Source organism: Dipodomys spectabilis, unplaced genomic scaffold (assembly GCF_019054845.1).
Source record: "Dipodomys spectabilis isolate Male_0828 unplaced genomic scaffold, ASM1905484v1 ptg000125l, whole genome shotgun sequence".
NCBI classification, from domain to species: domain Eukaryota; kingdom Metazoa; phylum Chordata; class Mammalia; order Rodentia; family Heteromyidae; genus Dipodomys; species Dipodomys spectabilis.
Window position 1 is genome coordinate 15630122 of NW_024870802.1, and position 20890 is coordinate 15651011.

General features: G+C 47.7%; 1 protein-coding gene across 1 annotated transcript in view; it reads left to right on the plus strand.

Annotated features, from left to right (window-relative positions):
- The first annotated feature begins 427 nt into the window (after positions 1-427).
- Positions 428-20890, plus strand: part of Slit1 (slit guidance ligand 1) — a 126783-nt gene continuing 106320 nt past the window's right edge. The window contains exons 1-2 of the mRNA XM_042689437.1: positions 428-588; positions 5800-5871. Coding sequence (XP_042545371.1) covers positions 524-588; positions 5800-5871 — 137 coding nt within the window. The 5' untranslated portion in view covers positions 428-523. The remainder of the gene's footprint in view (positions 589-5799; positions 5872-20890) is intronic.

The following is a 20890-nucleotide window of genomic DNA, read 5'->3' on the forward strand; positions in this document are numbered from 1 at the left end:
GGCATCAGGTGGTCTGTTGGCCCAGAACCCCAGTCTTAAGCAGATGGGGCCAGGCAGAATAAGGGTGCAGCAGAGAGGGGTTTATTGCATGTGTGGGCTCTGCCCTGTTGGCAAAGTCTTCCCTCCCTCCATACTGGCTGATGCTGTCTGCTTTGCGCCTTGGGCACATACCCTGGGCCAAAGGAGAGTCCTTTATAGCACCCACAGCTTTCCTGTAGCATGTCTGAGGGCACTGGCCCCTCAGCGCTCGTGGCTTCCAGGGGCCAGCTTGGGGAGGGGCTGGTGGCACATCTTGCTGTCAGGCTGGTGCTGGGGTGGGGTGGGGCTGTGCTGGGGAATTTGCAGAGTTGTAAGGAAATGTGTCCACTCAGACTAGGACACGGGTCTGCATGAGGACTGGCATGGCTCCGGTCTCACACTGGTGCCAGCTTTGCCCTGGCAGAGCCCTTCCCTCCTACCAGCTGTTTCCAGGTGTCCTGGTCCAACCCACTGTGGCTGTTGTCTCTCCTTCCCCAGGCAGCTGATGGAGAACCAGATTGGAGCAGTGGAGCGGGGAGCGTTCGATGACATGAAGGAACTGGAGCGACTGTGAGTACTGGGGCGGGGGGCGCGGAGGAAGGAGGAGGAGGAGGCGGGGGGGGGGGGGCGGGTATGGGCTTGGGAGGGCAGGGATGGCAGAGAGGGAATCTACCAGCCAAGCTGCTGACAGTGACAACTCGGGGGCACTCCTTGGGTTGCCCTGCCTGATGGATCTGGGGGCAGCTGCAGTGGTAGAAGAGGTTATGGGCACAGTGAATTGGTGGCAGAGAGAAAGCTGGAACGTGCATCCCTCCCTGCACCTCCTCATTTTGTGTAACTCTGTTTGTCCCTGAAAATACACAATGATTAAAATTCACACAAATGAAGTAATTTCTTCTTGTGTTATCCCAAGACATAATCAGCAAGCATTGACTTGAATGAGTAAAACCAGTGAACCATTGTTCATTGATTTGTGAACCTTTCTTCTCATTTTTATCTATCTATCTATCTATCTATCTATCTATCTATCTATCTATCTATCTATCTATCTATCTATCTATCTATCTATCTATCTATCTATCTATCTATCTATCTATCTATCTATCCATCCATCCATCTATCTATCTATCTGCCTACCTATCTATCTATGATCTATTTTTCAGTTCTGAGGTTTGAACTAAGGGTCTTTCACTTGTTAGGCTGGCAGTCTATCACTTAAGCCACATCTCCAGGACTTTTTGTGTGTGTGCCAGTCCTGGGGCTTGAATTTAGCGTGTGGGCACTCTCCCTGAGCATTTTTTTTTTCTCAAGGCTAGCACTCTGCCACTTGAGCTGCACCTCTACTTCTGGCTGTTTGGTGGTTATTGCTAGTAGCATTTTGCAAATGAGAAAAGACCACAGCTATTCAAAAGAGGGAATTAGAACTCTAATCATCTTGCCTTCGGAGACGAGGTTCTAATATCTCACCCTTCACTTTCATATAAAGGAAAATCAGATACTAAGTAAAGGGAAACGAATGTGTCTGTCTTGTTAGCCTCTTTCAGCCTGGAAGAAATTCAGAATGCTCTTTCTTTTGTGTTCCTTACCCAGGCTGAAACTGAGCGATAAGCCCATAGCTAGGCCAGACGTTGAGCCTTGTGTTTGCTTTCTTTAAAAAGCTGAGAATAAAATACATATTAATGACCTGAAGGGCTCTGAGGGAATGAGTTGGACCTCACCCATCCTGGCTCAGCTCTCCAATGTCATGCTCTGGAGGAGGAGACAGGGACTGGCGTGGGGGAGATCTAGGCATCACTGCTACCACCAGCCCAGGCTTGGTAGGGTCATCTTTTTTGAATCATGCCTTCTCAGTGTAGATATGGTTATCTCTGTCCTTTCCTCATTCCTTCCAGGGTGGGTCATCTTCCCAGTGGGCACTTATCCCTGGAGCTGTCCAGTGCATGCTGCTTAGGTCTTCTTGAGTGGCCAGTTCAGTGGTCACCTTCTTGACTAGGGGTGATCAATTAATCATGAAACTTGGTTGAAATGGGAAGCTGTGGAAAGCCACAGAGTGTAAATACTGAATTTTCATTTAAAATATGTTAAAACATGTAAATGTACATTTATTGATCCTTTCCCCAACCTTCCCTCCTTCCCCTCCCTCCTTCCCCTCCATCCTTCGCTCCTTCCTTCCCTCCCTCCCTCCCTCCCTCCCTTCCTTCCTTCCTTCCTTCTTTCCTTTCTTCCTTTCTTTCTTTCTTTCTTTTTGTGCTGATATGGGGCCTTGAACTCAGGGCCTGCGTGCTATCCATGAGCTTTTTTACTCAAAGCTCGCACTCTACCACTTGAGCCACAGCTTCACTTTTGGCTTTTTGCTCACTAATTGGAGATAAGAGTTTCATGGATTTTTCTGCCTAAGCTGGCTTTGAACCGCAGTCCTCAGATCTTAGCCTCCTGATGAGCCAGGATTATAGGCATGAGCTACTGGTACATGCCTCCCTCCCATTTATTTATTTATTTATCAGTTGTGGTGCCAGAACTCTGGGCCTGAGCATTGTCCCTCAGCTCTTTAGCTCAAGGCTAGCTCTCTACCACTTGAGCCACTTCCAGCTTTTTCCACTTATGTGGTGCTGAGGAATTGAACTCAGGGCCTCATGTATGAAAGGCAAGCAATCTACCACTGAGCCACCTTCCCAGCCCCTCCTTTTTATTTTTATTTATTTATTTAGTCGGTTGTGGGGCCTGAACTCTGGGCTCCTTTTTATTTTATAAGTCTAAAAAGCATAAGCCATCCATTAGGATTCTATATTGCTTTACCTAAACCACAGCCATATACCTTGTTTGTGGTCTTTGTTTCAGTTTCTTTAAGATGTAATGAGAATTTTTTTAGGGTGCTTGGAAGCAATCTGGGGGCAGAATAAAGTCCTTTACCTGACTCAACAACCCTTCAATTAGCAGCTCCTCTTTCCTTTGAATCTTTCCAAAGCATTCAAGGTGGTTTTCATAGAGATGACTCTTTTCCCTCTAGTATTTCATTCATTGATGAACAAAATTAATTAAATGATGTAATTATAAGCACCAGTGAACATAAACAAATCTGGGACAGGCACGGCTGGTTCTTGCAAGCAGTTATGAAGCTTGAGTATAGAAGTGGAGTGGCAGAGAAATCTCCATGTGCCCTGACACTGTAGCCCATGCTGGGAGGGCACAGAGCATGCTCAGTGGTCTCCCCCCGCCCACATGTGCCCCTCTCCCCTTGCCCAGCTGGAGGGGAGCCAGGACAGGGAGCCAGGACAGCCAGGCTTCAGAATCCCATAGCCACTCTTCAGTGATGCCTTGGGGGAGTCACTCACTGACAACCATCCCAGACTCTCATCTACCAGAGGGATAACTCAACAAGGTCAACAGCACAAGTGAGGGGCACCTGTTAGGAGCCAAGCCATGTGGTAAGGTGGTGGCAGTAAGGCTTTTCCAGTGGGGTTGTTGCAAGCAAGAGGAGATTGTGTGTGTGTGTGTGTGTGTGTGTGTGTGAATGGAAGGCGTTGTCATACCTAAGAGAGAAAGCCCACCTTTTCCTCAGCTTTACCTTCAATGATGAGGTGAGGTTTATAAACCCTTTATCTTGGTGCCTGACAGAGGAGAGGCTAGCAATGACTGGTAGCCACTGCTGCTGTCTGTGTTCCGAGTCCCCTAGATGTCCCTCTCTCTGCCTACTCCCTTTGGTGTCCTTTGATTTCCCACTTCAACTTTGTTTTTTTAGTTTTTGGTGCCACTACTGGGGTGCTGGGCCCCTGGATAGTCTAAGCTTCTGTGTAAGAGAGGCTAAATGAGAAATGTTAACTTTTATTATTGTCTACTATGGCTTTCCAAATTATAGGTATGATTGTTTTTGCTACATGCTAATCTCTGGTGGTGATGAGGCTGGATAGATCTAACTACCTTCTCAGGACATATATGTGTTAGGATTTCTTAGAAAGTTGTACTCCAGAACCTGATCTTTTGCTCCCCCATCTCCTGATTTGTAATTCTGAACAGGTCCTAGTCTGCTCTCATGGAAGTTAAAAATTATGAACTATATTGGGCACGGTGGCTCACACCTATAATTTCAGCTACTAGGGAGGCAGAGTGGGAGGATCATGGTCCTGAGGAAAGCATTTGGAAGACCTTTTCTCAACCAATAGGCAGGGTCTGCCTGTCATCCCAGCGACACACGAGGCAAGACTGGGAGGATTCCAGTTCAAGATCAGCCCATGTAGAAAAGTTCTTGAGATTCCATCTCAACAGAACTGAATGTGCTGGTGTGTGCCTGATGCCCCAGATATAGTAGAAAACATAAAATAGAAGAGGGTCATAGTCTAAGAATGGGCCTAGGAAAAAACAGAGAACTTATCCCCGAATAACCAGTGCAAAATGGGGCTGGAGGTGTCTGTGGTAGAGGGTCTGCCTAGCAAGTATGAGACCCTGAGTTCAAATCTTAGTAATTATCAAAAACCATTATGGAAAGGGGGACACAGAAAGGGAGAGAGAAAGGGTGAACAATTGCAATCGTAGTATTCAGTATACACTATGTGGAAAATGAACTATGCAACTGGGCAGGAGGAAACTGGTGGGAGGGGGAAACTGGGAAGTAAAAGAAGGGATGGGATTGTCCAAAAGAATGCACACATTGGGGCTGGGAAGGTGGCTCAGTGGTAGAGTGCTTGCCTTGCATGCATGAGGCCCTGGGTTCGATTCCTCAGCACCACATAAGCAAAAAGCTGGAAGTGGCGCTGTGGCTCAAGTGGTAGAGAACTAGCCTTGAGCTGAAGAGCTGAGGGACAGTGCCCAGGCCCAGAGTTTAAGCCCCACGACCGGACCCAAAAAAAAAAAAAGGAATGCACATATTACTTGAATTGTGAAATGGTAGCCCCCCCGAACAACACCTTAATAATAACAATGAAATTATATGGAAATACATATAAAATTATATGGAAACACAATTCAGCCATTAAAAATAAAAGGTATGGATGGAAAGAGGAGGCTAGGGTAGTAGGCTCAGTGGTAGAGCACCAACCCAGCATGTGTGAGGCCCTGAGTTCAATCCCTAGCACTGCTAAATGAAAAGAAAAATTAAGTATCTATTGTTTGGCATGGAAAAGACATCCACAAACTGTTGAGTGAGACCCTGTCTTCCACTATTTGAAGGTTCTTTTTCTTTTAAGAATGAGTTTTCATTAATGATTTAAAAAATTCCCTTGGGGTTAGAGGTTTGGCTCAGTTGGTAGAGTATTTCCAATGAGCAAAAGCATCAGGTACTGAGCTCTACTCCCAGACATGGAACCCCCACCCAAAAAAATTCACTTGTCATTATCATTTTGAAAAAAGACCCAAGCAAGCAATTAAAAAACACACAAGTGGCTGCTTAGCCAAATGTGGTTGAAAGCAATCAGGAACTGGAATGTTTGGCTATTCCAACCCCAGTTAGGAAATAGCTCACATTTCCTATCTAGTGAAGGACCCACCTTACAAGGTAGTAGGTATTAGAATCTATCCCTTATGGATTACAAGGGTGATGGGCACCGACTTGGTGAGGGGTTTCCATAGGTCCTTCCTTCTTGTCCTCCTGCTAAGTGCTAGGTAGCTCAGTTCCCACCTTCCAAGTGAAATATGGCCCTAAGAAGGCGATTTCTCTAGGATTACAGATTGCCACTGCTAGGACTTGAACCCAGAGCTCCTAAACTCTGAACCTGGGGCTTTCTTAGAGGTCCTCTGGATTTCCTGGACCTCTTGGTAAATCTTGCTTCTTCTGTCTTTATTTTTTAGACGACTGAACCGGAACCAGCTTCACATGTTGCCAGAATTGCTGTTCCAGAACAACCAGGCTCTGTCCAGACTGTGAGTTCTGTGTCTAGAGTCTTCTCTCTGTGATTTTCTGCCACCCTGTGGGAAGCATGCAAGTATAGTCAATGGAGGCTGGATTTTCCTGTGGCTTGGACTCCACGCTCCTCACCCGGAAGAAATGGTTCTGTGGGAAGCTATTGTGTGGGACATTTCTCCACAGCAAGTGCTAGAAAGAAGCAGTTCATCCAGTTCTTTTTTTTTTTTTTTTTTTGGGTCTGATCATGGGGCCTGAACTCTGGGCCTGGGCGCTGTCCCTCAGCTCTTCAGTTCAAGGCTAGTGTTCTACCACTTGAGCCACAGCGCCATTTCCGGCTTTTTCTGCTTATGTGGTGCTGAGGAATCGAACCCAGGGCCTCATGCATGCAAGGCAAGCGCTCTACCACTGAGCCACCTTGCCAGCCCAGGCGGGGCTTTTGTTAAGTGCATGTTGTATTGCCTTTGGTCAGCTGCCTTGCACATTCATTCATTTGTTCATTCAAGAAAACCATTCTTGAATCTGCTTCTGTTTTCAGCTTCTTTTACTGTTTAGGGTAATGTGATCTATGAGCTTATTACCTGTAGTATCTGGCTGTCTTTTTATTTATTGTAAGTATACTTCTGAGTTGAAAGTATGGCCGCTAATTCTGCTGCTCTGTTATTTTCCAGAGGTATCTGTGATTGTTTTGTCCTGTATTTTGCTTTGTGGGATCTTGGCTTGGACAGCATCTTTGAAATTTACTAAGGAATCTCCCTGATAGTTCCTTAGCATGTGGCTCTGCAGCATTTGCTTGGTTACCTCTAGTGATGGGGAGTCCACCACCTCTCCAGGCAATTAATTCTGTTATCAGACAGATATGCATATTAGAAAATTCTTACCCTAGAATCTGCTTTCTAATAACTTTGCTTTCTGTAACTCTTTAGAAAAACCATGTACTTTTGTTAGTTTTTTTTTTTTAATTTTGATCTGGGAAGTTAAAAGGGCCACACTTCCCTAGCATGTGTGAGGCCCTGATTGGGACCTTCTTTGTGTGTAGCAAGGCACAAAGAGGAGCGATGGGTTTGACTCTTCTTCCCAGGTGAGGATGGGAGCTGGGTGGAGAAAGGGGCTTGAAAGCATGAAGGAATGCAGTTAGGCAAGAGATGGGGCTACCTGAGTGGCCAGGGACCTGGAGTCTGGACTAGCTCTTCTCTTCCTGACTAAATACAGCTGGCTCTTCCAACCGGTGCCATCATTTACAGGCTTCTTGCTAAGCTAGTGGTCTTTAGGTACCCTCACAATTTGCTGCTGATATACTTTCAGTCTTTTGAAAGTGGTCTCTCTGGTCACTTCATTCTTCTTCTTCCTCCTGACTGGGCCACTCTTCAGGGATCGTCTGTGCCAGGCCCATTGTCTCCTACTGTGTAGGCACTTTTTCTTTACTCAGCTGATAAAGGCACCAGATTCTTGTGCCGGCAGGTGCAGCTATTGTAATGTCTGTTTCATATGTGGTTCATGCACTGCTCTGTGTCATTCCATGATGGTTGGTTTGGTTCATGTGGTCTGTATGGTCCATGCACTTGTCTGTGTGATCTATGCACTGGGCTGTGTGGTCCATACACTGGACTGTATGATCCATGCCTTAGTCCATGTGGTCCATGCACTGACCTGTGATCTATGCACTGGTCTGTGTGGTCCATGTACTGATCTGTGTGGTCCATGTACTTGTCTATGTGATCTATTCACTGGTCTGTGTGGTCCATACACTGGACTGTATGATCCATGCCTTAGTCCATGTGGTCCATGCACTGACCTGTGATCTATGCACTGGTCTGTGTGGTCCATGTACTGATCTGTGTGGTCCATGTACTTGTCTATGTGATCTATTCACTGGTCTGTGTGGTCCATACACTGGACTGTATGATCCATGCCTTAGTCCATGTGGTCCATGCACTGACCTGTGATCTATGCACTGGTCTGTGTGGTCCATGTACTGATCTGTGTGGTCTATGTGTTGGGCCATGGGTCTACACACTGCTCCTTGTGGTCCATGCTGTAACTGGCCACACACAGGCAGCCGGCCTTTCCCTTTGTGCACATCCACCTTATTGCCCTGTACTTCCTTCCAAACCACTGTCTTGGGCTTACTGGCTGCATCTCGGTATTACCGTTTTTTAGGGTAGTCACAATCCTGACTCCCCTCGTACTCCCTATCACTATGGTGCTCATATCCTCACTGTGTCTTAGGTCTCAACTTCAAATTATGGGGAGAAAGAATCTGACTGGTCCATCTTAGGTCAGATGATCACCCTGGACAGTGAGCTGTGCTAGGGTTTGTGGGATGGCTGGAGCTGGTGCCTCCTCAGGAGCTGGAGGTGGGATTTATTCCCTCAGAAGAAAAGCTAACACCAGGAGGCAGTGCCTGATATTTCTGGTCTCTTACTTGACCTTCCCTTTGCTTCGGAGATATCTGTTACTAATCCTTTTCATCTGGAGCAAATTAGGGACTTTCATGCAGAGGACACTCTGAATCAGCATGAAGATGGGCTGGAGAGACAACTGTGCTGGGAAGGGGTGCCACAGAGCGTGTAGGTGGAGTGGTCCATGTTTCAGTTGATACAGTCTGTACAGATTCTACAAGTTACAATCCTTCTACTGGTTGTTCTTTATTAGTAGATCCTGGTGTTGGGTTAGCCTGTTCATTCCTCCCAAATGCAGGATCATACTCTCAGAGCAGGGCTTTGCCTTGGACCACAGAGCATTTTGATGATGGGGTTAGCGTTAACCACCAGGTCTCTAAAGGTCTGTAAAGAGCCTGAAAATGGGCTTAAACTATACCTAGAAATCTTACTGTTGGGCATCTACCCTAAGGGAATAATAAAACCTGCGCATAAATATGTTCATTGCAGCATTATTTAGAATATTGAGGATGTAGATTGGGAATAACCTAGCTATCCAACATTGGGGGAGTGGTTAGGCAAATTATGTATGTCTATTTTATGGGGATACTTATACAATCATTAAAAATGACTTTTATGAGACATGTCAAATATTGTAGATGGTTGTGATATCAAAAGCCAGGATGTAAAGTTGTATTGGTATTATGGCTCCTGAATGAATTATTCTAAATAATGCATGGAAAACTGACTGCAGAATGCCAGGGGGATGGCCTGTGGGTGATTTTATTTTCTGTGTTTTGAAGGATGGATGATGATGATGACGATGATGATGATGATGTGGTATCAGTCCTGGGGCTTGAACTTAGGGCCTGGGTGTTGTTCCTGAGCCTTTTTGCTCAAGGCTAGCTCTCTACCATTTAAGTCACAGCTCTACTTTTGTGCTTTTGGGTAGTTAATTGGAGCTAAGAGTATCATGGACTTTCCTGCCAGGGTTGGCTTTGAACCACAGTCATCAGATCTCAGCCTTCTGGGTAGCTAGGATTACAGAGGTGAGCCATCAGTGGCTGGCAGATGTATTATTTTTATATAAGAAATTGGACAGCATTTATCAGAACCATGAAACCTCAGGTTTGAGTGAAAACTGTTGTCTGTGGGCTGGGGATGGAGCTCAGTGGTCAAATCCTTGCTGAACTCTTAGCACCAACTCAAACAAAAATGAAGACTGTCAGTTATATGACATTGTTGAGCTTCTTTTAGCCCTGAAGAACCTGTTGTTCTTTTCTGGGATGGAGATAACAATGTCTGACTCTCAGAGCTGTTGTGAGGATCAAAGAGAAGTATGACCCTCACCTGTGGTGACCCTCACCTGTGGACCTGTAGGAGGCATTGGGATGATCACACTGGGACGGCCTTGCAGACTCCTAACCCCAAACACTTGTCCAATATCAGTGTTGGATTCCCTCATCTCTGCAGAGGTTTACCTCACCCAGAACCTTACCCCTTAACTCAGAATCCTCCCCTTGCTTTCTACTCTGCTCCTACAGAGTACCCAGAGGAGTCTGTAGCAGGAGTTTGGTATCCTGGACAGCAGAGCTTGGGATGCTGTGTGTGTGTGTGTGTGTGTGTGTGTGTGTGTGTGTGTGTGTGTGTGTTGGTGCCAGTCCTGGGCCTGGGCACTCCCTCTGAGCTTTTTTGTTCAAGGCTAGTGCTCTACCCCTTGAGCCACAACTCCAATTCAGGCTTTTTGCTGGGTAATTGGAGATATGAATCTCACAGACTTTCTTACGTGAGCTGACTTTGATCCATGATCCACAGATCTCACCCTTCTGAGTAGCTAGGATTATAGGTGTAAGCCACTGGCATCTGGCTCCGGATAGTCATTTTTAACGAAAGGAACCTGCATTTTGGATTCTCAGCTAACTTCCTGAGCAGTGAAAAGAGAACAAACATGGAACATGTAGAATATATTGCCCTGGAAACATTTTCCCGTACCCTAAAATCACAGGTAACGCCCCCACTTCCTTGAAGACCTTTCATTGAGGCCGAGTGTGGAGTTCCTGCTCAGTGTCCCCTCCCTATCAGAAGAGCATCCATCTCCTCCTGCTCCAAGTTCATGGCTGCAGAAGTTAGCCTGCGCAGAGACAACCACAGTCTCCCAGGGGAGGTTTCAGCAACAGCAGCCGAGGCAGTGATGATTAGAATGAATGAAGGTTATCCCATGCCGGGCTCATGCATTATCTGATCTCATCTACAGAGCATCTCTGGGAGGTCAGTCAGCATTTTCCCCAGCACAGCACTGAATGAAAACCTGCAAGCTTGGAGGGTGTATGAGGCACCTGAGGGGCTGAGCCTGTCTGTTGCTTGGGTGTCACCCAGGTACCTCTCACTCATCTACTTCCTCCACCCCTCCCCCACTGACCACCCCTGCACCCCACTGCTCAGCTGCTTCTCCACCTCTATCTCTCCAGTCTTGTACCTATGCACCCTCCCTCTTCTCCATCCACCAAGTCACCAATCAGGTGACTTTATACTCAGAGCTTCATTCTCATCCTCTTCCTCCATCTCCCATTTAGTGCCCTCCCTCCATCCGCCCACCTGCCTCCTCTTCTCTACTCACTAGCCCCTGCCACTCCTCTACCTACATACGTCTACCTGGACCTCACCACCCTCACACCCCAACCTCTACTTCCATCCACCCCTTCCTCATAAATCTTCTCCCCACCCAACCACCCCATCCCTGGTTCCTGAGAACCTCCTGCAGACAGGCTCTGTGCAAAGTGCTGCAAATGCTTGGAGTGATAGCTGTGCAAAACAGGCATGTGTGCCTACCTCTCCAGGAGGTGACAGCCTATCATTGGTGCTTGGTGACAGCTGTCACCCCTGGGACCCACAGTCAGTGGCTGTGGGTGGGGTAGATGTATCATCTGCTGCAACCACGCCTTAGGCAGGGGGCAGTTGTACCCTGGTGGCAGGTTATCTGAGTTTGGGGTCAATTCAACCCCAGTCAATCCCAGAGGCTACGGAGATGCTCCAGAGGTGTAGTTTGGGACTAGAAAGCTGGCTGCTTCTCTGTAGTGGCAAGTCCTAATCTTTACCATGTCATGTTCAGGCGGATGAATGTTAGCTCTCTCCCTGCACCCCCTCCCCCGGCCAGCCTCAGTCCCCTCCAGCCAGACCATTTTCCAGCCTTTCTCTGGCTGGCAGCATTCCCTTGGTGTCCAGAGGCTACTTCTGGAAATTCAAGTCCTTCGGTCCTTCCTTTTAGCCTTGAAACCAATATGCATCCTGACAAGATCGACCTCCTTGTCTCTGCAGGGGCTGGGAGGGGCGAGGCGGGTGATTAAGGGCAGCCCAGGGCATCTATTTCCCTTATTTATATCCCTGTTCTCAGGACCACCATAACTCATTAACAGGCCTGGTGGTGGGAGAGGCGGGAGGGGAGAGTCTGCAGAGCCCTGTTGGAGAATGCCTGACCGCAGCGACCCTGTCTCAAGCTGGGTTTAATTAAACTGTCAGCACTGGTCAGAAGAACAAAGCTTCCCTTACCGCCAGGCCCCCCGCCCCCATCAGAGGCAGAGGGCATTCTCTGCTGAAATGAAGAGCTGTTTAAAATGGATCTGTCTTGCCTCCACGCGAAATTACCCAAAGCAGGAAGGTGACCTCGCTATTGTGACACGTCCAGGCCGGCGGCGGCAGAGTGACAGCAGAACCAAAGCAGCCGCTGTGGAGACGTGGCACATGAGGAATAGGGCTTCTTGTGGCCCTCTGCCCTGCCAGGGCCTCCTTCCTGCCAGAATCACCAGGTCTTTCAAGACCGTCGATCACTCCACTCTCAAAAAGGAATCTTCCGAGCATTGTCTGTGAATTGTTCCTGGGATTAATGATAGGAAGACAGTAAGGGGACATGATGGGTCAGTAGAGTCCTGCTCAGAGGCCTCTGCAACCTCTTTACCAAGGACATGTAGGGTGCTCCACGTCCCAAACATGTTTGTTTGGGACTCTTTATACATTTGTTTTGTAGGGTACATCTTTCAACATCATGTGCATCTAGTGTTAAGTGACTGGCTGAGGTCTCAGACAATAAAGAGGAGAGCTGATATTCAAACCCAAGCCTATGCCCTTACCACCAAATTATCACCATCAAAGGAGTGTAAGATGTCAATATGTATGCATGTGTGTGTGTGTGTGTGTGTGTGTGTGTGTGTGTGTGTGTGTGTATCAGAGGCCTCAGAGATCCTGAGTCAGTCTGTGTATAAGGACCAAGAGTGTGCAATGTCACTGGTTTTCACATTGAGAGGCCTTGCTCCCTAGTGTACTTGGTGAGCTCTAGGTGGGGACCTCTGGAGGGAGAGCCTCGGTTTTCTTTGCCTGGCCTGGATCCTGTGTGAAAGGCACATGAAATAAGAAAGACCCTTCAGCAGACATGTCACCTCCTTCAGACAAGCAGGAAATAATTTGGGGATTAGAGGTTGCCAATTAGGGAGCACTCTGGATTCTGAGAGCTTCCCTATTATGAAATTGCCCGCTGTCAAGGCTGGTGTGAAAAAGGCAGGCATCCCACTGGCTACACAGGAGCCTCCTGGAAAAGGGTGGTGGTCCTAGGAGTGACACTTGCTTGCCAGAGTGGGCTGATATGGACAATATGGCTGAATGTTCTGCATGGCCCTGGCACCAGGCTGCCACCTCTGGGTTTAGCTCTGTCCCCAACTAACCCAGAACCATGCTGGCCTTCACAAGTGTGGACCACCAGGGAGTGTAGGGAGGGTTGTGGAATGATTGCTCTGAAAGTGGGACTCCCAATGAAATCAGAGTGCCTTGTTGGTGGTTTCACAGGGGCTCACAGCAACAAAAGCCGCTGTCCAAAGAGATAATTTGCAAGTCAAGGTAAGGTGAAGAGTGTGTGTGTGTGTGTGTGTGTGTGTGTGTGTGTGTGTGCGCGTGCATGTGCGCCAGTACTGGGACTTGAACTCAGGGCCTGTGGTCTGTCCCTTAGCTTTGTTGCTCAAGGTTGATGCTCTACCACTTGAGCCACAGTTCCTCTAATGGCACTTTGTTAATTGTAGATGAGAATCTCACACGGCTGGGAATGTGGCTTAGTGATAGGGTGCTTGCCTAGCACACATGAAGCCCTGAGTTCAATCCCTCAGTACCACATAAACAGAAAAAGCTGGAAGTGGTACTATGGCTTGAGTGGTAGAGTGCTATCCTTGAGCAAAAGAAGCTCAGAAACAGTGCCCAGTCCCTGAGTTCAAGCCTCAGGACTGGAAAAGAAAACGTATAGACTTTTCCTGCCTAGGCTGACTTCAAATTGTGATGCTCATATCTCAGAATAGCTAGGATTATAGGTGTGAACCATTGGCACCTGTCTACAAATGGAACTTTTAAGCCTGGAGAAGATGTTGAAGAGCGGTGTGCACACAGTGGGGAGGGAGAGGGCTGTGGCAAGTAATTTGTGGGAAGATGAAGATCTTTGAGAAACCATTGCAAAAGCTAATTTTGCCGGGATATGATATATTAGGAAAACAGAATCAGGGAAAGATGAGGGATAAGCGGTTTCGTTTTTCAGTAAGTCACTTGAGCTAGCATAAAAATAGTTGTAAAAACAAAGTTTACAAGCACAGCAATAATTGTATAATATCCACCATGCCCTTTTAAAGCACTGGGACACCGAATATGTAATGTAGATAGCAGTTTCTCATGGCCCTGTGTGATGAGAGCTATTACTGACACCGTCCTACAGGGGGAAGCACTGAGCACAGAGGTTAAACACTACTTTAGGGCTAGTTGTCAAAGCGGGGCTGGGAAGGCAGGAAGGAGTGTAATTCTCAAGGTGATTGTCATCAGGCCAGGAAGGTCTTCATTATCAAAGAGAAACTAGTGAAGTGGGAAAAAGCAAAGACATCACTCAGAAGGTTTCTGGAGTTTGGAAGGATGTGGGAGATGGTGGCTATGCAAACATAGCCACTGAATTCAGTTCCCCATAAGCAGGGAATCCCACAATTACAGACTGGGCCTCAGACACCCCCACAAGGAGCCACCTTTCCCTAGCTGTTTGCATCCCAGACAGGGCAGGAGGGATCATAGGCCTGCAGTTCTGCCTCCCAGGCCTCTTCCTGGACTTGCCTGAAATGCCACCTTCCTGGCATAGTTTCTCCTTTCCCCAGGGGAGTTGATGGTTGCTTCCTTGGTGCTCCCTTTCTCCTTTAAAACGTTTCTGGGCTCCTGGCCTTATGGGTTTGGGTTGGGCCCTTGTCTTGGTATATTTGGTGCACTCAGTTCTTTCCAGCTTCTCCCGTTCAACATGACCTGTGGTTGGCTTTATTTGTGTCCCCAAAATGTAAAGTCAATTGCTCAGAGCTAGACTAAATATCCTCTCAGGGCAGTGGACTAAATGGCCTGTCTAGAGAGGCGACCCAAGGTACTTCTCTATGAGGGTGGTTGCAGAGAACCCCTTTGCTTCCAGGAGCCTGAAGAGCCTCAGCTAGAGAAGAGAAGAGCTAGCTCAGGGGTCACAATGGTGACTTGTAGGTGGCAGAGTGTTTTGACCCCCCCTCTTTTTATTTTTGGCAGTTTTTGGGCTTGAACTCTGGGCCTGGGTGCTGTCCCTCAGATTTTCAACTCAAGGCAAGCGCTCTACCACTTGAGACATGGTGCCACTTCCTAGTGGTTTATTGAAGATAAGAGTCTCACAGACTTTCTTGCCTGGCCTGGCTTTGAACCACGATCCTCAGATCTCAGCCTCCTGAGTAGCTAGGATTACAGGTGTGAGCCACCAGTGCCCTGCTTGACTTCATTTTTTATGGCAAAGGGCCAGGACCTCGGTTTCCTAGTGAGACCCTCACTGAAACTGAATACTGTGGTCCAGGGGTTCTGCTTTTCACTTGGGGTTCCCAGCAAGCATCAAGGGGTCTGGGGACTCCTCTTTGCATATATGTTATCAAGAAAAACGTGAGGACTCAAACTTGTGCTGTGTTTGGTTTCTGGTTGGAACCCTGTGGTTAGGGAACACTTTGGGGTGTGATACTGTAATTATGATGCTAGGAAGAAATCCTGTCTGCCGGACTCTGGTGGCTCATGCCTGTAACCCTAGCTAATTAGGAGGCTGAGATCTGAGGATCAATGTTTGAAGCCAGCCCAGGTAGAAAAGGCCATGAGACTCTTATCTTGAACAAACTTCTCAGAAAAAGCTAGAAGTGGCACTGTGGCTCAAGTGTTATTGGAGCTTGCACATTAGAACAGACTGGCTGATCAGGAAGAGGTGGCTGCTTGGGTTAGAACTGAACCTGTCTTTTAGTACTTGCTCTAAGTTGCACTGACCAGAGCCTGTTGAGGTGGGCGCTAGCTTGAAAGGAATGCTCACCTTTTAGGAAAAATGAGCAGCACGAAGATAACACCATGCCAAAGCTGCTTAGCAGGACTTTCAGAGTTTGGTAGATTTCATAGTTTTTCACTTTCCTTTGAAACAAGGTCATGCTATGTAGCTTAACCTAGTCTGGAACACCTATACTCCCTCTGTCTTTGCTCAAGCACTGGGATTACAGGTGTACCACCATGGCTGGCTTTTTATTCACATCTTAAGCGGGGGTAATTTGTGATTGGTTAATGTTCATTGAACCTCACTCTAATCATGAACATAGAGATCTTTTCTCCATGATGCTGTGTCCCAGATCAATGCACCTGGAGTCATTTTTTAAAAAACGTTTTTCATTATTATTATCTTTAAGTAGTTGTACAAAGAAGTTCCCATTCTACAAAACAGTATATGAATACAAGGTGTCTGACAACATTGTCACACCTGGAGCCATTTTTTATTTTTATTTTTATTGTGAAAATACTGTACAGAGGGGTTACAATTACATGGGCAAGATAATGAGTACATTTCTTATCAAGCATTGTAGCCTCCTCCTTTGTTCGGAGTCATTTTTTGCCATCACTATCTTTTTGACTCACTATCTTTTCCTCACCTGGCCAGGAACCCTGGGCCTGGGCTAGCGTCATAGGTTCAGAAAGAGTTCCTTCCTGTATTAGTCAGCTCCAGATGCCATAGCCAGACACCATAGACTTGGAGGTTTATGCAGCATGAATTTGTTTCTGATGGTTCTGGAGGCTGGAAGTCCCAACTGGCTGTCATCCAGGTGAAGTTCTAGTGAACACCCTGTCTTTTCATGGTTTGCAGATGGTCACTTTCTACCTGCATCTGTACATGGTAAAAGGAAGGAGGGATGGGAGGGAGAGAGAAAGGGGAAGGAACTAAGAAAATTACTCTGGCAGCTGTGTTTTATAAGGATACAAATCTTACCATAAGGTCTCTACCCTCACAACCTCACCTAACTTCAACAATGTCCAAAGTTCCCTGTTTTCCCAGCTCAACAGGCTGGGGTTAGGAAATCAGCACTAAATTTAAGGGTGGCCACAATTCACAGGTATGACTGCTGCTCTTGTTGTCCATGTTGTTTCTTGTGGTTGCTGTAACAAATCACCACAGACTCAGTAGCTTAAGACAACACAAATTTGCTATGGTTGTGTGGAGGTCAGAAGGCAAAGTAAGTATCTTGCGCTAGAATGAAGGTGTTAGCAGAATTTGTTCCTTGGAAGTCCGAGAGAAGCTAGTGTTCCTCTTTTCCAGCTTCTGGGCTGCCCTTGTGCTGTAGCTCATGGCAGCATTACTCTGGCTTCTGTCTCCATTGCCACATTTTCTTTTTCCAGCTCTGGGGTCGATTCCCAGCATCCTCCAGAAAATAAAAAGCAAAATGATTTCCATGAATTAAGCTACAGTCAATGGTGAGGTGATCAAGTCTGATCGAGACTTAAGATGGCTAAAGAAGCAAACTACAGGGGAGACAGATCTAGCGGCATCTGTTGTGGAAAGGGCTTCTTATTCCAAGCTGAGGATGACTCCAGAGTCAGTAAGGAGTCCAGAAGACTGAATGGAGTCTTAGGCTGAATTAGTAAAGGCGAGGTGTCTTCTCCAGGGTAGGAGATAGTCCTGTTCCAGCCTGCTGATCCAGACACATCCAGACAGCAGTGTTCAGTCCCAGGATCTGCGTTTTATTGCAGGTGTTTGCGGAAGGCTGCTAAATGCTCTCTGGGAACTATTGTGTATGATGTAGTCTAGCAGCCTGGAGCTGATAGGGACAATGAAGAGGACCTGGAGAGTCATTTTCAAACCTATGGGAAGGGCCATCCTGGAGTTCATTTGTTCCAGAAGCTGGGCACAGTGGGCAGGAGGCTTGGTGAGGTGATGGCGGCCTTGCTTGGGGAAGGCTTCCTGATCACTGGCTGCTCTGTTACCCCCACCCTGTCCCAATCCCTGGAAGAGATCAGGGAGCTACTGAGTTGCGTCTGCCAGGACCATATGCATGTGGGGATGCTGGAGGTCTGGGTTTGGTATCCTTGGGATGCTCTTCTATCTTGAGCCACCTGACACAGTGTCACTTGTGTGCAGTGGGACAGATCATCTGCTCATAGACTCATGATACTGGCAGCTGGCTGGAGCCTGTGAGGCTCCCCGCACCCTCCCAGGCGGAGGATCAGTGTTGGAAGTCACTCTTCCGGCAAAGTGGCTGCAGCGAACCGTGGAACCAAAATATTTACCAGACCCTGGATTCTGGCTCACATCTTGGCATCCAATTTGAAACAATACAAACTGAACAAATGGCTTTGGGAATGAGGTCTGATCCGTGAAAAGACACAGCAGGTTTTTCCTCAGGCAAAGCTGGTCCAGAGGTGCTGGGAGGAGCCAGTAGCCCTGGCGGCCTGCTGGTTGAGCCATGAGTCATTTGCCCCTTTGAAGTCCCTGCAGTTGTCTTTGGAGCCCTGGTGTTTGTACCCCTGTGCTCCTTCAACAAAGGCCCTTCTGTCAGCAGGCAGATCGTAAAGGCCAGGGAAGGAAGGGTTAGGAAAGGAAGGTATTGACTGAATACCAATAAGGAGGGAAGTGTGTTCATGGAGAATGGGGGGGGGGGGTTCCCTGAAACTCCAGGGGGGGGGCCCTACTCACGCTGTGCAAACAGTGGAGATTCCCTTTGGCAGGTTTGTTTTACTAAAGGCTCTGGGCTGGAGAAGGGTGGAGGAAATACTTCACAATGGGAAGTGTAAGTTGCCCCCTGTTTGGGAGGGGCTGGCGGGGAGAGTTGCGGACCAACAAAGAGGCAGTGTGGGCTGTGACAGTCAGGGGACAACACATGGCAACTAATGGGGTGGTAATGGGTGGGGAGGCAACCTGGGAACAGCGGTACAAGGAAGGCTGGCACATAAATTCTGGTGGCATGACACCCCCTTGGCAGGGAGAAAGGGACCACTCTCACCCTCCCCACTGCCACAGCCAGAGATGTGCCCGCTCCCAAGGATGTGGCCGGGGTGAGAGATGGCTGAGAGGGGGAGAAGCCACTATACCCTGGACCCTGCCGGGGCTAAGGAAAATAGAAGGGAGAGTCGCAGGCTGTATGCCAGAAACAGGCATCTAGAAGGCTAGAGTCTCACCTGTAAGATGCTTTGCTCGTTTTGGGAGTCCCTCACCTGTGGGTGCTTTATGTCTACACAGAAGCCACTTGAGTGAGGGCTCAGAGTTTCCCTGTTTACGGGGATCCTGGAACTCCGCACATTATTTTTTTACAAGGACCCTTTGGATGTGTCACCTCCCAAAGAGGACAGTATTTATGACCCAGGGGCTTTTGGAGGAAGCCATTTGACAGTTTGTATTTGTATTTGAACTTTTATGGCTTCTGTAGGGTTCCCCAGACAACCTAGGGCGTCCCAGAGTCCGGAATAGTTACTGTGGTGGGGAAGTTCTGGTTCTCTGTCCTACATCAACCATTTTTGATCAAGTTAATAATACCCTTTTCTTAGAAAAAAGAAAAAAAAAAGCAACACCATTTTTTATTTATTTGTCTTTGTGTGTGTGTGACCAATTCTCGTCAGAGCCTTTAGAAAACGTTTAGGAAAGAAGAGACGGCACCCCGACTGATGGGAACACACTGGGGGCCTCCGTTCCGTGAATCCATAATGTAGCCCTGGTTGATGTTTGCAAAGTGGCAGCTGGCCCCGCACTCTGGAGTATTTCAGTTTCCCACGGTGGCGAAGTGTCCTTCCGGAAGGCCCTGGGAATTCTGGAGACGACCCCCAGCCTGCTGCCTGGCCGAGGGAGAGAGAGGCAGCGTTCCTTCCAAGTCTTACCCCAGCTTGGCTGTGGGGTTCCTGGGCCATGCTTCCCCTGCCTCTGGGTAAATGGGGGGAGGGATTCATTCACCCAACCAGCCTATTCTGAGCCTACCCGTGCAGTCATTTGTCGGGCTCAGGGGTATCGGGATGGATTAGCTATGGTCTTGGGCTTAAGCAGAGTGTTGCCTGGCGGAGCTGTCTCAGATTGCTCATTTCTCAAGTGGGTGACAAAAACTGTGAGTTTGATGGCTGGTTTGTAGCATATCCTGTCCCCTCCCAGTGCCCACTAGAAGAAAAAAAAGGGGGGGGGGAGATGAGGGGGAGAGAATGTGAAGGAAAATGCACAGAAGTGAAAATCATATTTCACAGGGACAGATGCACGCACATCAATTCCACAGCTGTTCCATCAGCACCGCCAGTCCCATTCACCTTCTGTCTCACACACATTGAACGTTGGTCAGCACACCTGGGGATCTGAGTGTCTAAGTCTTTTAAAGTCAACTAGAAAAAAACCCTAAAAAACAAGCTGGTTTCCTACAAGCCACAGCTCCATTTATAGGAAACAAAGGATAAGAAATCATTTTGAGCTGGTTCTTACAGTAAACTGGATAAGAAAGAGCCGGAACTCATTTATTGATGGTTGTTAATAGCATCCTTCACAGCCAGCTGGCCATGGCATGTGACCTCAGCTGTCTCCTGGGGAAGGCTATGGAGAACTGGTCATTTGAACATTGACCACAGACAGTCCAGCTTATCCCTTGACTCTTTGCGGAGGGAGGGGGGTATCCTTTGCTGACCAGTGTCATCTGTTGATGGTAGAAGTGCATGCGGGGGTCAGTTGTACATTTCTAATGCCATGGATGACTAGAAGCTTTTCTATGGAGAAGCCAATGGGGCAGCTTCCATTTGGACTTTGGTGCTGAGAAACAACCTTAAGGATCAGGCATAAGGTGGAAGAGTTTAGATTCTTGGGGCTAGACATGGCTCAAGAGATAATGTCTGTCTAGCATATGTAAGGTCTTGAGTTCAAACCCTACTACTGCTGGGAAGGGGGAAGATGAAAGTGAAATGCAGGTGCTTTTTATGTTGGCAAGGGGCCTAGAGCTAAATCAGCAATGAAAGGTTCTTTTACTTGTATTCAATCTGCTACAGACCCACCTGGTGTGCAGTCCAGGTACAGGCCTTTCCAGCTCATTTACTCCTAGAGTATGTCTGTTGAGTGTGAGGCCTGGGTAGTTATTCATTTCGACTCTTAACACAGAGGACTTGTCCATGTTCAATCTGTTCTGATTCCCTGACTCCATGTTTGTCTTTTTTTTTTCTTCCTGTTATGGAGCTTGAACTCAGGGCCTGGGTGCTGTTCTCAAGCTCTTTTGGATTCGGGAGATAATTGGAGATAAAAGTCTTGTGGACTTCCTGCCTGGGCTGGCTTTGAAACACAATCCTCAGATCAGAGTCTTTCGATTAGCTAGGATTACAGGCATGAGCCATCAATGCC